The sequence below is a fragment of the Elephas maximus genome, chromosome 12 (genome assembly GCF_024166365.1).
Source record: "Elephas maximus indicus isolate mEleMax1 chromosome 12, mEleMax1 primary haplotype, whole genome shotgun sequence".
In the NCBI taxonomy this organism is placed as follows: domain Eukaryota; kingdom Metazoa; phylum Chordata; class Mammalia; order Proboscidea; family Elephantidae; genus Elephas; species Elephas maximus.
Genome location: NC_064830.1, coordinates 80,996,724 through 81,014,816, shown reverse-complemented (window position 1 = coordinate 81,014,816; position 18,093 = coordinate 80,996,724). Strand labels below are relative to the sequence as shown.

Genomic DNA, 18,093 nt, shown 5'->3' with positions numbered 1-18,093 from the left:
TTCGGGTAAATGATGAATCACTTAGTATAAAAAAATATAAGTGTATCCCAAATGTTGAATGTGACATACTTATACTAAAAAAATTCTTTGTTGTTTACCTGAAATTCACATTTAACTGGGCATCCTGTATTTTATCTAGCATCCCTATGGATGGGGGCGGAGGGATTGAGGGACTTGAGGCCTGTCTGCATCCCCTCTTGGGAATTATGTAACAGAGAGTAAAGTCAGATGACAAACCGTTCTGGTGCAGGTGGCCTGGCGGGGGAGGGGTGGCGTTTTCAGTCTTTTTGGCAGGTATTTTATTTATTTTCCATCTTCAGATGACATGTAGATAGGTTTTCAGTTAAAGCCATGGAGCCGATTCTATAATCAAGTTCAAGTTCCAACTTTGCTTCTTACCTAACTGAGTGACTTTGGACAGTTTTTTTAACCTCCCACCACCTCAGTTTTTCCAAACCTAAAATTAGGATAGTAGTAGGTATTTATTTAGGAGCCCTGGTGGCACAGTGGTTAAATGCTTGACTGCTAACCAAAAGGTCAGTGATTTGAACCCACCAGCTGCTCTGCAGGAGAAAGATGTGGCAGTGTGCTTCCTTAAAGATTACAGCCTTGGAAACTCTATGGAACAGTTCTGCTTTGTCTTATAGGGTCACTGTGAGGTGGAATCAACTCGATGGCAATGGTTTTGTAACTGGTTAATGTTTATCTTCTGGGTTGTTGAGAAGATTCAGAGAGATAATGCTCGTAGGGTGCTTAGTATTTTGGGGGATTTTTGCCCAGCACCTAGTATATGCTCAATAAAAGCTATTATTGTTTTGATGTTTTTGACACAGGTAGACTTAAATCATAAGGAGCCCTGGTGGTACAATGGTTAAGCTCTCAGCTTCTAACCAAAACTTCTACGGTTCCAGCCCACCAGCCAGTTTGCGTGGAAAAAAGACCTACCAATCTACTTTGTAAAGATTATAACCTAGGAAACTCTATGGGGCAGTTCTACTCTGTCCTGTAGGGTTGCCATGGGTTGGAATCGACTCAACAGCACGCAACAACAACAGACTTAAATCACACTGAATTTCAGGTCCCTGGGTGATGCAAATGGTTAAGCACTCGACCACTGGCTGGAAGGTTGGCAGTTCGAACCCACCCAGAGGCACCTCAGAAGACAGGCCTGGCAATCTGCTTCTGAAAGGTCACAGCCTTGAGAACCCTGTGGAGCAGTTCTGGCCTGCACATATGCGATTGGCAAGAGTCAGAATCGACTCGACAGCAACTAACAACAGCAAAAACAAATTTTAGGTGGAAGAGTGTCTCCTACTCACAAGGGTCTGATTAGCTCCATACGGGGCACTTTCTAATTTTTCACTTTGTTGGGGTACAGCTGCTGCCTTTTGTAGGACATGGAGTTTCATACCCCGTTACAGAAGACCTGGTAATGATTCCATTTTTGTCTGAACCAAAATCTCAAACCCTGCCGCTGGCTCATTTATTCCAAATGCTATTTGAAACATATACGCTTTATGGTAGAGAGTCTGAATACAAGAGATGAACAGCCTCAGAATTATTGTGAAAGTGTGGAGAGCCCAACTTTGAGGAAGGAGTGAGAATAATAGGAGAAACAGAAGCACTTGGTGCTATACCGTGCTCTTTGTAGGGTCTCAGACATTATTGTGTGCTGCACAGAAGACTTCAGAAAGAGCATTGAACTTGGACTCAAAAGGACAGGATTGAAACTATGACAGTGCTTCTCAGGAGTTGCATCAGTTTGGGGGAGTTATACATCTCTCTGACTTCTGGTTCCCTCATCCATGAAATGGGAACATTGTGGAGTTTTTGGGAAAATTAGATGAAAAACAGATATGCAAACATGGCACCCAGAAAGAGCTCAGTAAGTCTAGTTTGTTTGTTTATTGTGGTAAATGTATATGTAACAAAATATTTTCCATTTCAGCATTCTTCACATGTACAATTCAGTGACATTAGCTACATTTATCATGTTGTTCAACCACTACCCTTACCCGTTTTCAAATTTTGCCATCACTTTTAATAGCTCAGTGTCCCCTAGGCAATGAGCCCCCCTTTTCCCCTCCCTTCCTCCCACCTGTGATCCCAACTGTGATCTCTATACACTTGCTGTCATGGATTGATTTTTGTCTCCCCAAAAATGTGTGTATTAACTTAGTTAGGCCATGGTTTCCAGTATTCTGTAGTTGTCCTCCATTTTGTGATTGTAATTTTATGTTAAAGAGGATTAGGGTGAGATATAACACTTACCAGGTCACATCCCTGATCCAATATAAAGGGAGTTTCCCTGGGGTATGGCCTGGACCACCTTTTATCTCTCAAGAGATGAAAGGGAAGTAAGCTAGAGAGTTGGGAACCTCATACCACCAAGAAAGCAGCACCGGAAGCAGAGCGTGTCCTTTGAACCTGAGGTTCCTGTGCTGAGATGCTCCCAGACCAAGGGGAGACTGATGACAAGGACCTTCCTCCAGAGCTAATAGAGAGAGAAAGCCTTCTCCTGGAGCTGACACCCTGAATTTGGACTCGTAGCCTACTAGACAGTGAGAGAATAAATTTCTCTTTGTTAAAGCCATCCACTTGTGGTATTTCTGTTATAGCAGCACTAGATGACTAAGATACTTGCCTATTTTAGGTATTCCATATAAGTGGGATTATACAGTGTTTGTCCTTTTGTGTCCGGCTTATTTCGCTCAGTATAATGTTTTCAAAGGTCATCCATGTTGTAGCATGTATCAGAACTTCTTTTCTCTTTATGATTCTAACTTGGTTTTGAGAGAACTTTGAAAGGCAGATGTGTAACATGTTCTTTGAATGTTTGGGCAGCAGCTAATATTGTTATGTGTGTTGGTGTGTTTCTGTGTTCATAATAATTTTTGATATTAGCCAACATTTGTACAATGACACGCTGTAGAATAACCAACTGTCACAGTTTACCTGGGTCTGAGGGGGTTACCAGGATACAGACTTTCAGCGCTAAAACCCAGGAAGTCCTGAGCAAACCTAAATGAGTTGGTTACCCTTCTACCATGTGCAAATTGTTTTATAAATGTTATCCCATAAAATCTTCAAATCAATCCTCTGAGGTAGATACTAATAATATTGCCCTTTTACAGAGAAAGCAAGTGCTTAGAAGAAGGAACTTACTGAAGACACATAGCTCATTACTGGGAAGAGCAGGAGCTGAACCCAGACCTGTCCAACTCTAGAACCGAAGAATCTAACCACCATGCTGTTTGCATTTGGACCTGTCCAAAGGCATTGGCTCTTGTTGCCACTGACCTTTTCATTCTTGGATCACTGCTAAGCGCAATCCCATTTTCCCCTTTGTCACCAATACTTCCTGCTTCCAGCTTGGCCCCCAGCAAAGGGAGAGACCAGGACATGGAGGCAGGTCAAGCCCAGTCTTGTATCTGGGCATGGCAGAGGCCCCTCCTTCCCTTAGCAACAGACGCTGAAACCTAGTTACTGGCCCCAAGACCTGTGTAAAACAGGAGGAGGGAGAAAGCGGAGGCTGCAAAGGGGTTGTTTGGTGGGGTGCTTGCTCCCTCTTCTCTCAGTATTAGCATGTAACCTTGCTTCCATTTTTATTCTACAGTGAACTTGGTGTTTTCCTGGAAAAGTTCCAAGAAAGGAGCCACTCAGCGGGAAGGAAGGGTGGCCATTGCAGAAGGAGTAGGGACTGGAGCAAGAAAACCCAGCAGAACCCCAATGCTGCCTCTTCACTCTCCATCTTCCTTTTCTCTCCTCTTCTACCAGGCAACTCCTCAGGAGGCTGAAGTCTATGACCTCAGAGAGGTGGCCCTGTGAACAGAGCTTCCAGAACATGACAGAAAGTTCTGTTTTCTGTGTCATCCCCATTATGCTATAAAGAAGGGTGAATTTCACAGCCACTAGTCAGAGAGGAGTGTCCCTGCAGAAACTGAGAGCTCTTCATTCTTTTTTTTGATAGGTCTAATTAAAATGGATACCACAAATGACATAGATTGCTCATCTCGGAGGGTAAGTGTGACTTTTAAGGCATATTTTTTTTTTACCTATATTTTCATCACGTAGAGGATTGGAGCCACAGTGGTGCGGTGGTTAAGAGCTACCAGCTGCTAACTAAAAGGTCGGCAGTTCAAATCCACAGTTCTACTCTGTCCTATAGGGTCACTGTGAGTCGGAATTGATTCAACGGCAACGGGCTTTTCGAGGATTTGGGAGTGGGGGGGCGGGGAATGCTTCTGTCATAGACCAATTGTCTTGTTAGAGTCTCTTGACTGAGCAAGTGTGCTAATCAAATTTTTATGTTATAACCTTTGAACTGTGCTTTTTCTGTATTAGACTTTCGTACATCCTCAAGCTTTGCTGTGAAAAATTCAGGAATAGATGTCCGTTGTTCTTTTCCCTACCCTTCCAAGGCCATTAGATCATATATTCCATTCAACAATTCCCAACTCTGGCTGCACATCAAAATAACATAGAATCTTGGTTTCGACACCCAAAGATTCTGATTCAGAAGTTTTGGAGTGGGGCCCTGGAATCTGTATTTTTAACTAGGCCCTGATTAATTGTGGTCTAACAGGTCCTCAGAGAGGCATTTGGGAACTGCCTTCACAAAGGAGATGCAAACATACGCAGTCAGAAATAAGCCTCCTGAAAGTAACTGTTTTACTCAACCTGGTGCCAGAATCCTAGCTGTAAAAAAGCCAAGATCCACTGGGTTGCCATACATTAAAGTGCCCAGAAGAGCATTTTAAAATGAAACTGTATGAAATTAAAATGGATTCGTTGCTAATGACTGAACCCATACCCTGAAATGAAATCCAGGGCTTCAAACTCAGTCAGACTGAAGCAGCAAAAGCAGAAAGACCAGAATTAAAAAAAAAAAAAAAATTTGGGTGATCCAGAATGATAACTGGAACAGGAAAAATTATGGGTTGAAGCCCTAGAGTAGGAGACTCGGAAGAGGCATGGTGAGTCTTTTCAGGTGCCTGATGTGTGAGATTGGATTTTTGGCAGGACTGTGGAGAGTGATGCAAATTCAAGTGGTGTGGCTGGCTGCCCTCTTTGAGCGGGGCACCTCTGTTTCTGACTCTGCTCAAAATATGCTCAAAAGAGAGATTTGGTTGCTAGGCAACAGGTACACTGCCCTTATTTTCTAAGAGGGAGATTAAATTTCCAGCAGGGCTTCAACCTGTTATGGCTTCAATACATAATTTTTCCCTTTCTGGTTATCTTTCCAGTTCACCCAAATTTGGAAGATTTGGGTCTTTTCAAATTTTACTTCCTCGGCCATGATTGAACCGGGAAGAACCAGTTCGAAACCTTTATGAAAACCCCTTGCAGTTTACCAAAGAGAAGAGTTAAGCGTTAATAATTTTGACAAATCATTTTGCATAGTCAGGTAGTTCTTATAAAAACCTCCATCTCCTCCCCTTGAAGGTGTCACAGAGAATTTTTAGGCAGGTATGATCGAGAAAACTCTCTTTGTTCTGTTCGGGAATTGATTTCCAGATCTGCTTATTTTGTGTGTGTCCCACATGTTCCTGTCCCAGAACTGAGATATTTTCTGCTATCAGGGCATTTATGACTCTTTGTGTATAAGTCTTAGTCTGTGCCTATGAACTAGCTCAAAGCTTGAGTTCCTGCAAAGCTTCTGCAGAGGCTATGCGTCTCTTTATTGTGCTCTGCAAAATGCTCATGGTTTGCTTTCTTCATATCCCACGACTGGCTTATCTGTGTGTATAATGCAGTATCTCTGTTCTCTGACCTGGGCACTCTGTTATTGAATTAACTTTCTCTGTGCCTATTCCTTGGATCACAATCTCTCAGTATGGAGAAAACTGTAGAATTTTAAAGAACAGAATTATAATTCAAACTGGCTCAAACCCCAAAGGGAAACTCTGAGCTCAGGTGACCGAGAGGTCCAGGTTGAGACCAGAGGTCCAGCTGATGTCATTGGGTGTCTGTCTTTCTCCTTCTGGTGGCTCTGCTTCCTTCTTCATTAGCTTTATTCTAAGGTAAGCTTTTCCTGACATAGGGCAAAGATGGCCCTAGTCATAAATAGCCTCATAATTAGTGACCCTAATGAAAGGAAAGTGCCTTTTCTCAATAGCTCTAGCAAAGTATCGGGAAAGACTCTGACCAACCCAGTTTGGGTCACATGCCTATCCCGGAACCAATCAATGTGTTTAGGAGGATGGAGTATTCTGATTGGTCAGGCCTGTGACACATGCCCTGCCATGGAGCCAGGGCCTGGAATCAGACAGACTTTACAACTTGTCTGTTTCTTTCGGTGGAATGAGTTACTTCCCAATTGGTTTCAGGGCTGAAAGGAGGTTTACCCCACACTGACCAAAATCATGAATGCCAAGATACTTCCAGAATATTAACATCTTCCTTGACTGCAGAGGTCAGGGTTTTTTGGTTTAACTGCTTACTCCCACTCTTGTTGTAACTTACTCAGGATGTTTGAATTCTGTGGCGTTTGCTTGTTGCTCCTTTAATGAGGATTTTTGTTTGAAACAGATTTAAAAGCTAGGCCAAGGGAAAGGTTCCCACTGATCACAAACCCTTCTTGCTTGCAAAGACAAACTACAGACAGCTCTTACTTGTCAGGATTTGCCTTACGTCTGGGATCCTGAAGAAAATCATGAATGACTTCATATTCCTCAAAGTACTGCTGCCAAAATCTTCCTTGGATGGTATGGCATCTGCTTTGGATTTCCAGGTTCCTTTTAAGTTGATGTGGGATTTTTCCATTTTGTCTCCTCAACAGTGCAGATTTCGTAGTAATTTCAGTAGTGAAATAGGGGGCTCATGAAGGTCATAAATTCTCAGATCCCTGAAATTGAGGTCTATAGCAGAGAAACAAGATGCAGTGATTTAAATCAACATTGCAAGTTCTTTAAGTTGAAAATAGTAGGATCAGTGGTTCCCAAACTCTTCATGTTTGAGGTGGGGATCCAGGCATCTCCACTTTTAATAAAGCTCCATTGGTGAGTCCAATGCGCCACAAATTTTGAGAACCAGGAAATAAATTAGGCCATTTGATCAATACACCTTTTCTGTGTTTTTAAAGATCTCAGGCTCAGTACGCATCTTTGGTGATGGGTTTGGATGGTTTTGTTTAATTTAAAGGTCAATAGCTTTCCTAATGGAGCCCTGGTGGCACAGCGGTTAAAGCATTCGGCTGGTAACCAAAAGGTTGGCGGTACGAACGTACCAGCAGCTCCTTGGGAGAAAAGTCTTGGTGATCTGCTCCCGTAAAGATTACAGCCTAGGAAACCCTATGGGGCAGTTCTACTTTGTCCTATAAGGGTTGCTGTAAGTTGGAATCAACTCAACAAACAACAACAACAGCCTTCCTAAAGTAAGTTGCCATGTAACTTCCAATGTGTTGGGCTACAGAGTGGCATGCGTTTAAAAGCACTGGCTTAGAAGTCAAGCCACTGCTCTTGTCTGGCTGGGATGTGTTACCTATTCTCTCTGAGCCTTAGTTTCTTCAGCTACAATATGGGTGTAAAAACTCTCATAGGGCTGTACAGTGCCTGGCTCATAATGCTTTGGAACAATGGTCGGTATTGTTTTATTGTTGTTATTTAGTGAGGTAGGTGCTCCAGGGGAGATGATGAAGGTTAATTTGAGTCAGCAATGAAGGAGGGGTTGCCTGGAGATAGAGGTGGCTAATAACTGACTCATATGCCTCTCTGGTTATTCTGCCTGGCATAGTTTGCCTATCCAAGTAAATAAAACTCATATACTTATGTCCCATCTTACATAGGAGTTAAGTTCAAAGTCATTACCTAAGGTGAAAATTCCAGAGCACCATTATGACCCTTGGAAGTCCCTTAAAGCATCTTTAAAGTGTAGTTCAGCAGTATCTCTCAATAAGCCCAGCCCTGGAGTTTTCATCCAGCGTTGGAACAGATTGCAGTTTCTCCATCCCAGCCCCAGGTGACGTAGTTGTCTTGCACATAGGGGCTGGGTCACAAGACAGAAATACACATGGTATAGTTCAATAGTACAGTCACTTTGAGCTCTGCAAGTTGCTCGCCCCAGGAAAGACACATGGGAGCTGGAGTGACCAGGGTAGCCACAAGTTCACACCTCCTACCTGAGGCTCACTCCTGAGTACACACTCACTGAATGAAACGGTGGGCTTAAACACCCACACTATTTAAATTATATTTTGTTCTTTTCCCGGAAGCAGAGAAAGCTGCTTGTGTGTTACACACATAAAATGCAACACCACTGAATGAGCAGATTTTTATTTGGAACTTTGTATACGTGAAATGAAAGAACCTTTTTTTTTTTTTTTTTTTTTTAAGTCAACCCCTTTAATCATAGCCCAGGGTAGAATAGCTGGGACTCCTCCTCAGAATTTGGGCTCTTCCCAGGGGAAAAAAAAAATCTCCAGATTTGCTCATAGACGGAAAGCCAAGGGGGAGATGCTGGAGGAGAGAATAATGGTTCAAAAAAGAAAAATACAGAATGTATGAAAAACATGCTTGATGGGCAGAACTCTTTCTGAAACCTTTTCTGGAGACCTCTTTACTCCTTACCTTACTCTCAGAGGCTGGGAAAGCTTTCCTGGGTTCCTAAAGAGTGGCTTCGTTTCCATTTTCCACAGATCACCAGAGATGACTCGATACATCACATGAGCCACTCCCAGAAGCGGCCAGAGCTGCCCCCTCTGCCTGCTTCCGGCAACGAGGAACCGTCTGAACTCTATCGGGTATGCTCAGCTGGCTGCCACACTTCTGCTCAGGGTGACGAGGTGCCCTACCACCTATTCAGTGTTTACTTCTGGTGGAGCAAACAGTCAGATTAGACGAGTGTGATTAGGGGCTTTGGTCATTTCTGCCACTGGAAGAGGCTACAGCTGTGTAGGAGAAAGAGCCATGCAGTCGCACAAAGATGAGTTAGAACCTGGCCTTCACCACTTAGCTGTTGCATTATTTAAATTCTCTAAACTTCTGTATCTTCAATTGTAAAATGAGGGTAACTATGGAAACCATGGTGGTATAGTGGTTAAGAGCTATGGCTGCTAACCAAAAGGTCGGCAGTTCAAATCCACCAGGTGCTCCTTGGAAACCAAATGAGGTAGTTCTACTCTGTCCTGTAGGGTTTCTATGAGTCAGAATTGACTTGACAGCAACAGGTTTGATTTTTTTGGTTTATATCTACCTTGTAGCCATCTCTTTAGGGAATAGAGTCCCTGGGTGGTACAAACGGTTAATGTCTAGCTGCTAACAGAAAGGTTGGAGATTTAAGTCCACTCCGAGGTGCCTCAAAAGAAAGGCCTGGTGATCTACTTCTGAAAAATCAGCCATTGAAAACCCTATGGAGTGCAGTTCTACTCTGACACACGTGGGGTCGCCATGAGTCAGAATCGACCCCACAGCAACTAGTTTTTACTGATAAGGAATAGAGGCAATAGATGGAGAGATTATTTGACCCACAAACTTACCATGTACTGAATTCCAACTGTCATCCTTTCCATTAGAAATCACACAGTAATCAGAGAAGTACAGTTGTTTTCATGGATAGTGAGGTTAGATGTGCAGAAGGTAGAAACACAGTCTAAGGCATATGGGGCTCTGTGAGTCTCACGGCGAGCAGAGCCCAGGCCCCACAGAGCCCAGGCTTCCTGAGGGGAGCCTCATCACATCTCCTCTGCATTTCTTCCCTTGTAGACTGTCATGTCACACAGCTTTTATCCCCCCTTGATGCAACGTACATCATGGACTCTGGCTGCCCCTTTCAAAGAGCAGCATCACCACCGTGGACCTAGCGACTCCATTGCCAACAACTACTCCTTGATGGCCCAGGACCTGAAGCTAAAGGGCCTGGTGAAGAGCTATCAGCCAGTCACCATCAATGTCCCTAGGGAAAGGAACCTTCAGGGGCTGCCACCAGGTATTTAGAAGCAGAATGTGATTTCTAATCCTGGGTTCCAATCCCAGCTCTACCTCTTACTCTAGCTAACTTTGAATAACCTTGTAGAGTCTTAGTCTCCTTATCTCTGAAGTGGAAATGATTATAATGGCTAACATTTATAGACCATTTTTCATATACTGGCATCCCTGGGTGGTGCAAACTGTGACGTGCTCGACTGCTAACTGAAAGGTTAGCTGTTTGAGCCCACCCAGAGACACCTGAGAAGAAAGTACTGGTGTTCTACTTCCAGAAAAATCAGCCATTGAAACCCCAAAGGACTCAGGTGGCCCAGCCTTATCTCCTGGGCAGAAACATCAGAAAATTAACAATTATCTTGGAAACGTGAATGTAATGGATTGTATCCCCTTTGCTATATAATGGTTAAGATTCCTTTCTATCTTTGTAGTCACTTTAGCAGATTGCCTATGATGCATCGCATTCTGGTTTAATTGCTTATTCAATAATAAATCTTTTCTTCCTCTTCTAAAAAAAAAAAGAAAGAAGGAAAAGAAAACCCTATGGAGCACAGTTCTACTCTGATACACGATGGGTTGCCATGAGTTGTAATCAAGTCATTTGCAATTGCTTAACTGGTTTATCATATATCAGAGCCTGTTCTATGTACTTGTGTTATCTATTGCTGTGTAACAAATTATCCCAAAATTTAGTGGCTAAAAACACTAAACATTTATTATCTCACAGTTTTTGTGGGTCAGGACGTGGCCCACAGACATGGCTTAGCTGTGTGGTTCTGGCTCAGCATCTCTCACAACCATATAGTCAAGGTGTTGGCCAGGGCCATGGTCATCTGAAGGCTCAACTGGAGAAGGATCCACTTCCAAGCGCACTCGTGTAGCTCTTGACAGGCTTCAGGTCTTTGCTGTCTGTTGACCAGAAACATCAGTTCTTTGCCCTGTGGGACTCTCCATAGGGCAGCTCATGACATGGCTTCTGGCTTCCCTCAGAGCAAACACATGGGAGAGGAAGAGAGAGTACTCAAGATGCAAACCATAAGTCTTTTTGGAACTTAATCTCAAAAAATGATATCCCATCGCTTTTGCCATATTCTATTCATTAGAACCAAGTCGCTAAGTCCAGCCCACACTCAAGGGGAGGGGATTACAGAAGGGCATGAATACCAGGAAGTGAGGATCATTGGGGGCCATCTTGGTGGCTGCCAGCCAAAATACTGTATATTTATTAATTTATGTAATCCCATCTGGTACACATATAGCTGCTTAGTAATTCATGTTAGATATAAGTTGGAGCCTGTCAGTTTGCCCTCTGTCTCAAACTCATTTTCACTTTTTTCTCTCTGTGCTGTGTCTGGGTGAATTCCTCAGTTATACCTGATTCATTAACTTGCTTTTCAACTCCTTTCAGTCTTGAGTTTTTCATATTTAATGAGTGTATTTTATTTTAATGATGATTTTTTTTTTTTCATTTTCAGATTTTCTAATTGGTTCCACTTGTGTCTCCCCCGCCCCACCATTTCTTATTCTATTCTTATGGGCATAGTCCTTTCAATATCTCTTTGAGGATCTTAAACATTTGCTTTGTAGCAGTATTGATAATTGCTGTGTTATTTCCGTTTTGTGAATTCATCACTCAGTTGTTGAGTTTTCTGGCTATTTTGTAAGTATTAGTTTTTCTTGTGTGTCTTGATGTTTCCATTTGCAGGCTGATGTTGAGGGTTTTCCTCTTCTTACTGTGTGCATCTCGCTCTCTTTTAAATTGAGTTATAATCACATACAATAAAATGTGCAGACCTGTAGTTCTCAGTTCAATGAGGTTTTTTTTTTTTAATTGTGTTTTAGGTGAAAGTTTACAATTCAAGTTAATTTCTCATTCAAAAATTTATACACATACTGTTTGTGACATTGGTTGCAATCCCCACAGTGTGACAGCACACTCCCCGTTTCCACCCCGCGTTCCCTGTGTCTATTTGTCCAGTTCCTGTCCCTTCCTGCCTTCTCGTCTAGCCTTTGGGTGGGAGTTGCCCGTTTGGTCTCATATATTTGATTGAACCAAGAAGCATGTTCCTCACGTGCGTTATTGTTCATTTTATAGGCCTGCTAATTTCTGTCTGAAAAGTGGCCTTCGGGAGTAGCTTCAGTTGAGTTAGCAGAGCGTCAGGGGGGCCATAGTCTTGGGGGTTCCTCTAGTTTCTGTCAGATTAGTTAAGTGAGTTTTGACAATCATTTATATTGTATAGCCACCACCCAAAGAAGATATAGAGGATTTCCATCACTAGAAAAAAATTTCTTTGTATTCCTTTCCAAGGAATTCTCTCTCCAAACCCACATCACCCACCCCACCCCAGAATAACAACTTTCTGATTTCTATCACCGTAGACTAGCTTTGCTTGTTCTTACGTATAAATGTAATCGGACAGGGTGGACTTTTTTAACACACACTTTTTTTTGTTGTGATAAATATGTAGGTAACATAATATTTGATGTTTCTACAACCTATACAGGCACAGTTCAGTGACTTTGAATTACATTCATCGTGTTCTTCAACCATCCGCCATAACTGTTCCCAAATTTTTCCATCACCCTTAAGAGAAGCTCAGTGTCCCCGAAGTGCTGTGATATACCCTTCTTAATCTAACTTTTTTTCTTATGCCTTTCTTATACTTCTTAGGATTCCAAATCAGTATCTGGTCTTATATTGGTGCTTGGGGCTCCCATCCCAAGGTGATGTTTGGGATCTCGTAAATCTGGTCTCTGTGGCAGTAGGAGGCTTTGCCTAGTTGTTGTCAGTCTTTTTCTGCATCTCCAGTCACGACATGAATTCAGGATACATAGACTTTAAACCCATGCTCCTGCTGCTGTGTCTTAGCCTGACTTCATGGGTGGGGAAGCTTCGCTTCAGTCCTTGGCTTCATGGCATGAGCCGGGTTCCGGTTCCCAACTGTCAAGGTGTGTTTTTGGATTCCGCCTGTTATCAGACTCCTAACTACTTCTGTCTGCTGCTGGACCAGAATTCAATGAGTTTGTGACTTTACTTCACGCTTTTTGTTTTATTTCAGGTCCACAGAGAAGAGCATCTTGTTGAACATTGCAGTGTGTTTTTAGTTTTTAAAGGCTATTTTGTCTATTATTGTGATCAGAGCAGATTGGGGAGCTGAAAGTATGAACTCATGATACATTGCTGTCGATTACCTATTGCTGTCGAGTCGATTCCAACTCATAGCGACCCCATAGGGCAAAGGAGAACTGCCCCATTGGGTTTCCAAGGAGCGGCTGGTGGATTCGAACTGCTGACCTTTTTGGTTAGCAGCTGTAGCTCTTAACCACTAAGCCAGCAGGGCTCCACATCTTGGATTGGGAGTCTTCAGCTCTTTTTGATTCCTTCAAATTGTCAATTTAATATGTCTTTAACACTTTTCTATTACTTGTTAATTGCCTCAGGCTAGAGAGACCTAAGCAAGTAACAGTGTCTAGCTAAATTTTAATAATGTAATTTTTGATACCATTGATTGAATTTGTTTGTCCAGTTACTTTCTATTTATTGCAAATGATATTGATTTTTTTATTTTAATAGTTACATGTATGGTAAATGAAACTGATTTTTCTATGTATGATCATCATATAAAATTTCCTTTAAAAATAAATGTGCTAGGTTTTAAAAGTCTGTATCTACTTAAAGATAAATATTAAATAATAATCCAAGTGATGTTTAGAAACTAGAGCATACAGTGTTGGGGAGTGAATCAAGTAGGCAATCGCTAGTACTTGTCAAATGTGTGGGTAAATAGAGAGTATACTCATCCCCATTTTACAGTTGGGAAAGCTGAGGCCTGGAGTGATGAAGTCACTTCTTTAGGGTCACACAGTTAATTAGCGATGCAGGGGAGACCAGAGCCCACTTATCCGGCCTCATCCCACTGGACTGTATCCGCTTGCCTTATTGTACCCCTGGGCTGCCCCGGATTGTCATGTCCCTGTGATCAGAAGATGGCCCAAGCCACTGCCCCATCACTGAAATCTTTTTTTCCCCACTCTTCTAGCTAGTAGAATCTCAGCAGAGCCCAACAAGAAGAAAATGAAGTTTTCCTCCAGAGACAAAGAGGAAGCGACCCGGTAAGGCTCCCTGCGGGAATGCTGGACACTGGACTACACTGGAAGAAGGTTGTGGTCTCCTGAAAGCTGTGCTCTATCACTCCCAGCGCTCTGCTTCTGGGCTCCAAAGCACACCCGGACAACCAGTGACTCATGTTTTTTTCCACCAACCCTTAATCTAAACTTTATTTTTTGATTTATTCCCTACCAAAAATCAGGAAACTATTAAATAACAGGCACTATCTGAAAGTCAGGACTATAGAGATAAATAAGACACAAGGAGCAGAACAATGATAAACGTGGGGGCAAAGAGATATAGTGGCTGCCGTTCATTTTTAATGCCTTTTGGTGCCTAATATTGGGCTGTGTCCTATGTCCAGTTACTCATTTAACATTTACAGTGTCCTGATGGGGTAGAGCAAGAGCCCATTAAACCCGTTGCCATTGAGTCAATTCATACTCATAGCAACGCTATAGGACAAAGTAGAATTGGGTTTTCAAGGCTGTCATCTTTATGGAAGCAGACTGCCACGTCCTTCTCCTGTGGAGCGGCTAATAGATTCGAACCACCAACCTTTCGGTTAGCAGCCAAGCATTTAACCACTGCGCCACTAGGGCTGGTAGAGCAAGAGCAGTGGTGCTCAAAGTGTGGGTCCTTGACTAGCACCATCAGCGTCACCTGGGAACTTGTTAGAAATGCTGATTCTTGGGCCCTACCCTAGGCCCACTGAGCCAGAAGCTCTAGGGGTAGAGCCCAACAATCTGTTTTTTTACAAGCCTTCTAGTTGATTCTGCTCCACACTAGAGTTTGAGAATCACTGGAGCCCTGGTGGCGCAGTGGTTGACAGCTACTGCTAACCAAAAAAGGTCAGCAGTGTGCATCCACCAGCCGCTCTTGGGAAATCCTACGGGGCAGTTCTACTCTGTCCTATAGGGTCACTATAGTTGGAATCAACTCAACAGCAATGGGTTTTTGGGTTAGTGTTGAGGCTAAGAGCGTGAACTTTAAGTCAATCTGATTCCAAAGCCCACACTCTCATCCTTGTGCCATGTGGGTAAAAATATTATGGGATACCATCTGTTTTGTTCTTCAGTGTCCCCTACATATGATTATTTCGTTTGTGCTTCCTTTTTAAAGTTAACAAGCTCTATGGCCGAGTGTAATTCCCAGATAGCCCGGGATGACAGAAGGACAGAACAGTTTACTCCTAGTGGTAGCACCTAGTCTCTTGGCCTAAGTTTTCTTCTTCTACTCTTCGTTTCTTCCTTCCCCCTTTCTTCAGCACACACACTCTTTTTTCCTAGTTCCCTTTTGTTTATGTAACTTCGGCCGCCCCTTTTGTTTTAAGCCAATTTGAATCTTTTTAGACTATAAATAAAATTAAATTAACCAACTGAACAAAACCAGTGCCAGCATAGCCATGAGGTGTTCAGTGGTTAAAGGCCATCGTTGACTACACATACATGCCATTAGATGACACAGAATGACGCCTGTCAGTTCGAGAAGGTAGGCCTGACACCATGGCACCTCTATGTAGAACCAGGCACCAAGGGCTGAGCTGTATCTACATTTCAGGATCAAGTTGGCCTGCCATACCTCAAACTCTTCACTTATGAAGGAGATGGCGACATCTTCAGACTTCCCACGAAGCAGACCAATGAGTCCAGAAGAACAAATTAATGTGATGTTACAGCAAGAGATGGAAATAGAACGTAAAGAACCCAAACCATCTGACTCAGATTTGGAGGTATATTCTTATTGCTTCCTTTCTCTTAGTTTGCTAAGTCTCACTCTTAGCATCTCAGTGGTTTTAAACTGGGATGTGCAGCAGAATCACCCGGGGAGCGTATTAAAAATACCAATGCCCAGACCCCATAATAGAGTAGTGAGTGAGGGTATATATGTGTGTGTGCAAAAGTTCTCCGCTCTAAAAAGTCCCAGGAATTGGTGACTTTGGGCCGTCTTAGAACACAGGTTGTAAAATGGCAACTCATAGGCAAGGGTTGCTAGATTTGACAAACACAAACAAACAAAAATTAAAGCAACACAAAACACAGGACACCTAGTTAAATTTAAATCTCAGATAAACAACGAATCATTTTTTTTTTTTTTAGTAAAAGTACAAGTATATCCCAATCCATCATGTGTTTTTTCTGGCAGCCTTACCGTAGGCTGAATTTAAAATGTAGATGTTTTGAAAATGAAGGAAATCTCACGTAAACTAGATTCTCAACCTCTCTTGAAAAATAAAAACCTTTGGAGCTGAGTAGTTGCTGGCTCCTTTAATCGAGAAATGCATTCTCCAGTTTCCCCAGTCCCCACCATTTCTTACTCCTTTCTTATGTCCAGCCAATTTTCACTTTGTAACATTGCCTGCCTGGCTCCAGGTAGGCTTTTGAGTTTCCAACTCTATTGTAAAAGAAGAACAAAGCTTTAGAACAAATAGCTTGTTCATTTATAACCAGTTGCTGTTGAGTTGACTCCAACTCATGGCGACCCAATGTGTGTCAGAGTAGAGCTGTGCTCCATAGGGTTTTCAGTGGTTGATTTTTCAGAAGGAGGTTGCCAGGTCTTTCTTTCAAGATGCCTCTGGGTGGACTCAAACTGCCAACATTTCAGTTAGGAGCCAAGTGCATTAACTGCACCACCCAGGAACTCCTGTGGGTTTATTGTGTATGATAAATGCTTAATAATAAAACTCATAGTGACCAAACATGTGCTATTGGCAAAGTTCAATGCTAAACCCGCTAGTTGCTTGACCCCATCATGACCAGGGCACTATGATTATTTCTATTGCCCAGATGCAGAAGTTGAGGTATGGACTGATTAAGCAACTTGCCGAAAGTTACACAATAGGAGGCAAAACTAGAACTTACACCAGGTCAGGCTGATAAGAGTTTGTCTCTATGCTTGTGAGAGCTATCCAGCATTTCTCAGACTCGTCTGAAGATAAAAATCACTTGGGGTGCTTGTTTAAAACCCCCAGAACTGCCTGAAGAGAGGTCTGTAAATCTGAATTTTAACAAGAGGCCCCAGGCACTTCTAATAATCAAGCACGTTTGGCGATACTGGAGCCCTGGTGGCATAGTGATTAAGAGCATGGCTGCTAACCAAAAGGTTGGTAGTTTGAATCTACCAGCTGCTCCTTGGAAACCCTCTGGAGCAGTTCTACTCTGTCTTATCGGGTTGCTATGAGTCAGAATCGACTTGATGGCAACCGGTCTTTTGTTTTGTTTTGGGCAATACTGCCCTATACTAAACAGCTTCCATTAAGGTTGGAGAAACTCTGAGAACACCAAACCCATTGCCATCGAGTCAATTCCGACTCATAGCTACCCTGTAGGACAGGGTAGAACTGCTCCATAGGCTTCCAAGGAGCAACTGGTGGATTCAAACTGCTGACCTCTTGGTTAGCAGCCAAATGCTTAATCACTACGCCACCAGGCAATTACCAACAGTAGCCTCTCTGATCATACGCAGTTGGTTCTGAAGCTCATAGCTGGTTTCAAACCCTTTTCTTACACTTGGCACTTCTCATCCATCTGAGATCGTCCCTCCCAGGGCTGCTTAGCTCTCCAGCAGCTTAGAGGCAAGTCACAAATCAATGAAACTCCCTGAGGCCACCAGGTTACACTGGCCATTTTTGTTTAGCTTGTGTATTTATGTTGCATTCTAAACGCACAGCCCCATGGTTGGCTTAAAAGACCTATCATTTACGTCTCACTAGGGCTTTGGAGATTCCCTTCCCACTGATAGCTATGAGCCATGCAATCAAAGTGCTTTGGAAAGGAGGTGAACTCTTTGAGGCCATTTTAGGAGCTTGTCATCCCTCTTAACCATCCTTAGATATGCCGCCTGCATCCCTGGCCTCAGGACTCCTACTGTTTCTATCCCTGTGGCATTTGACAGTCCTTTCTTATACCCCACTGAAATCTCTCTGGCTTTGGTTGAATCCTCCAGAGACATGAAGGAAAACTTGCCCACGATCTCATCACAGTGAGTGTTAAGTGACAGGTCCAGAAAGCATGATGGCAGCAAGTGAAGGCTGAGGAGGGGAGCTGTGTGAACAGAGCCCCTTGG

General features: G+C 42.9%; 1 protein-coding gene across 7 annotated transcripts in view; it reads left to right on the top strand.

Moving 5' to 3' along the window:
* Window positions 1-3,501: 3,501 nt before the first annotated feature.
* DNAH3 (dynein axonemal heavy chain 3) overlaps window positions 3,502-18,093 on the top strand; it is a 195,904-nt gene continuing 181,312 nt past the window's right edge. For 5 of the 7 annotated variants that reach the window (XM_049903316.1, XM_049903322.1, XM_049903319.1 and 2 more), the window contains exons 1-6: window positions 3,502-4,020; window positions 6,532-6,707; window positions 8,636-8,740; window positions 9,702-9,924; window positions 13,961-14,033; window positions 15,589-15,760. In XM_049903316.1, the coding sequence (XP_049759273.1) occupies window positions 6,660-6,707; window positions 8,636-8,740; window positions 9,702-9,924; window positions 13,961-14,033; window positions 15,589-15,760 (621 nt within the window). In that variant the 5' untranslated portion in view covers window positions 3,502-4,020; window positions 6,532-6,659. The other 2 variants (XM_049903317.1, XM_049903318.1) reach the window with 2 other exon arrangements.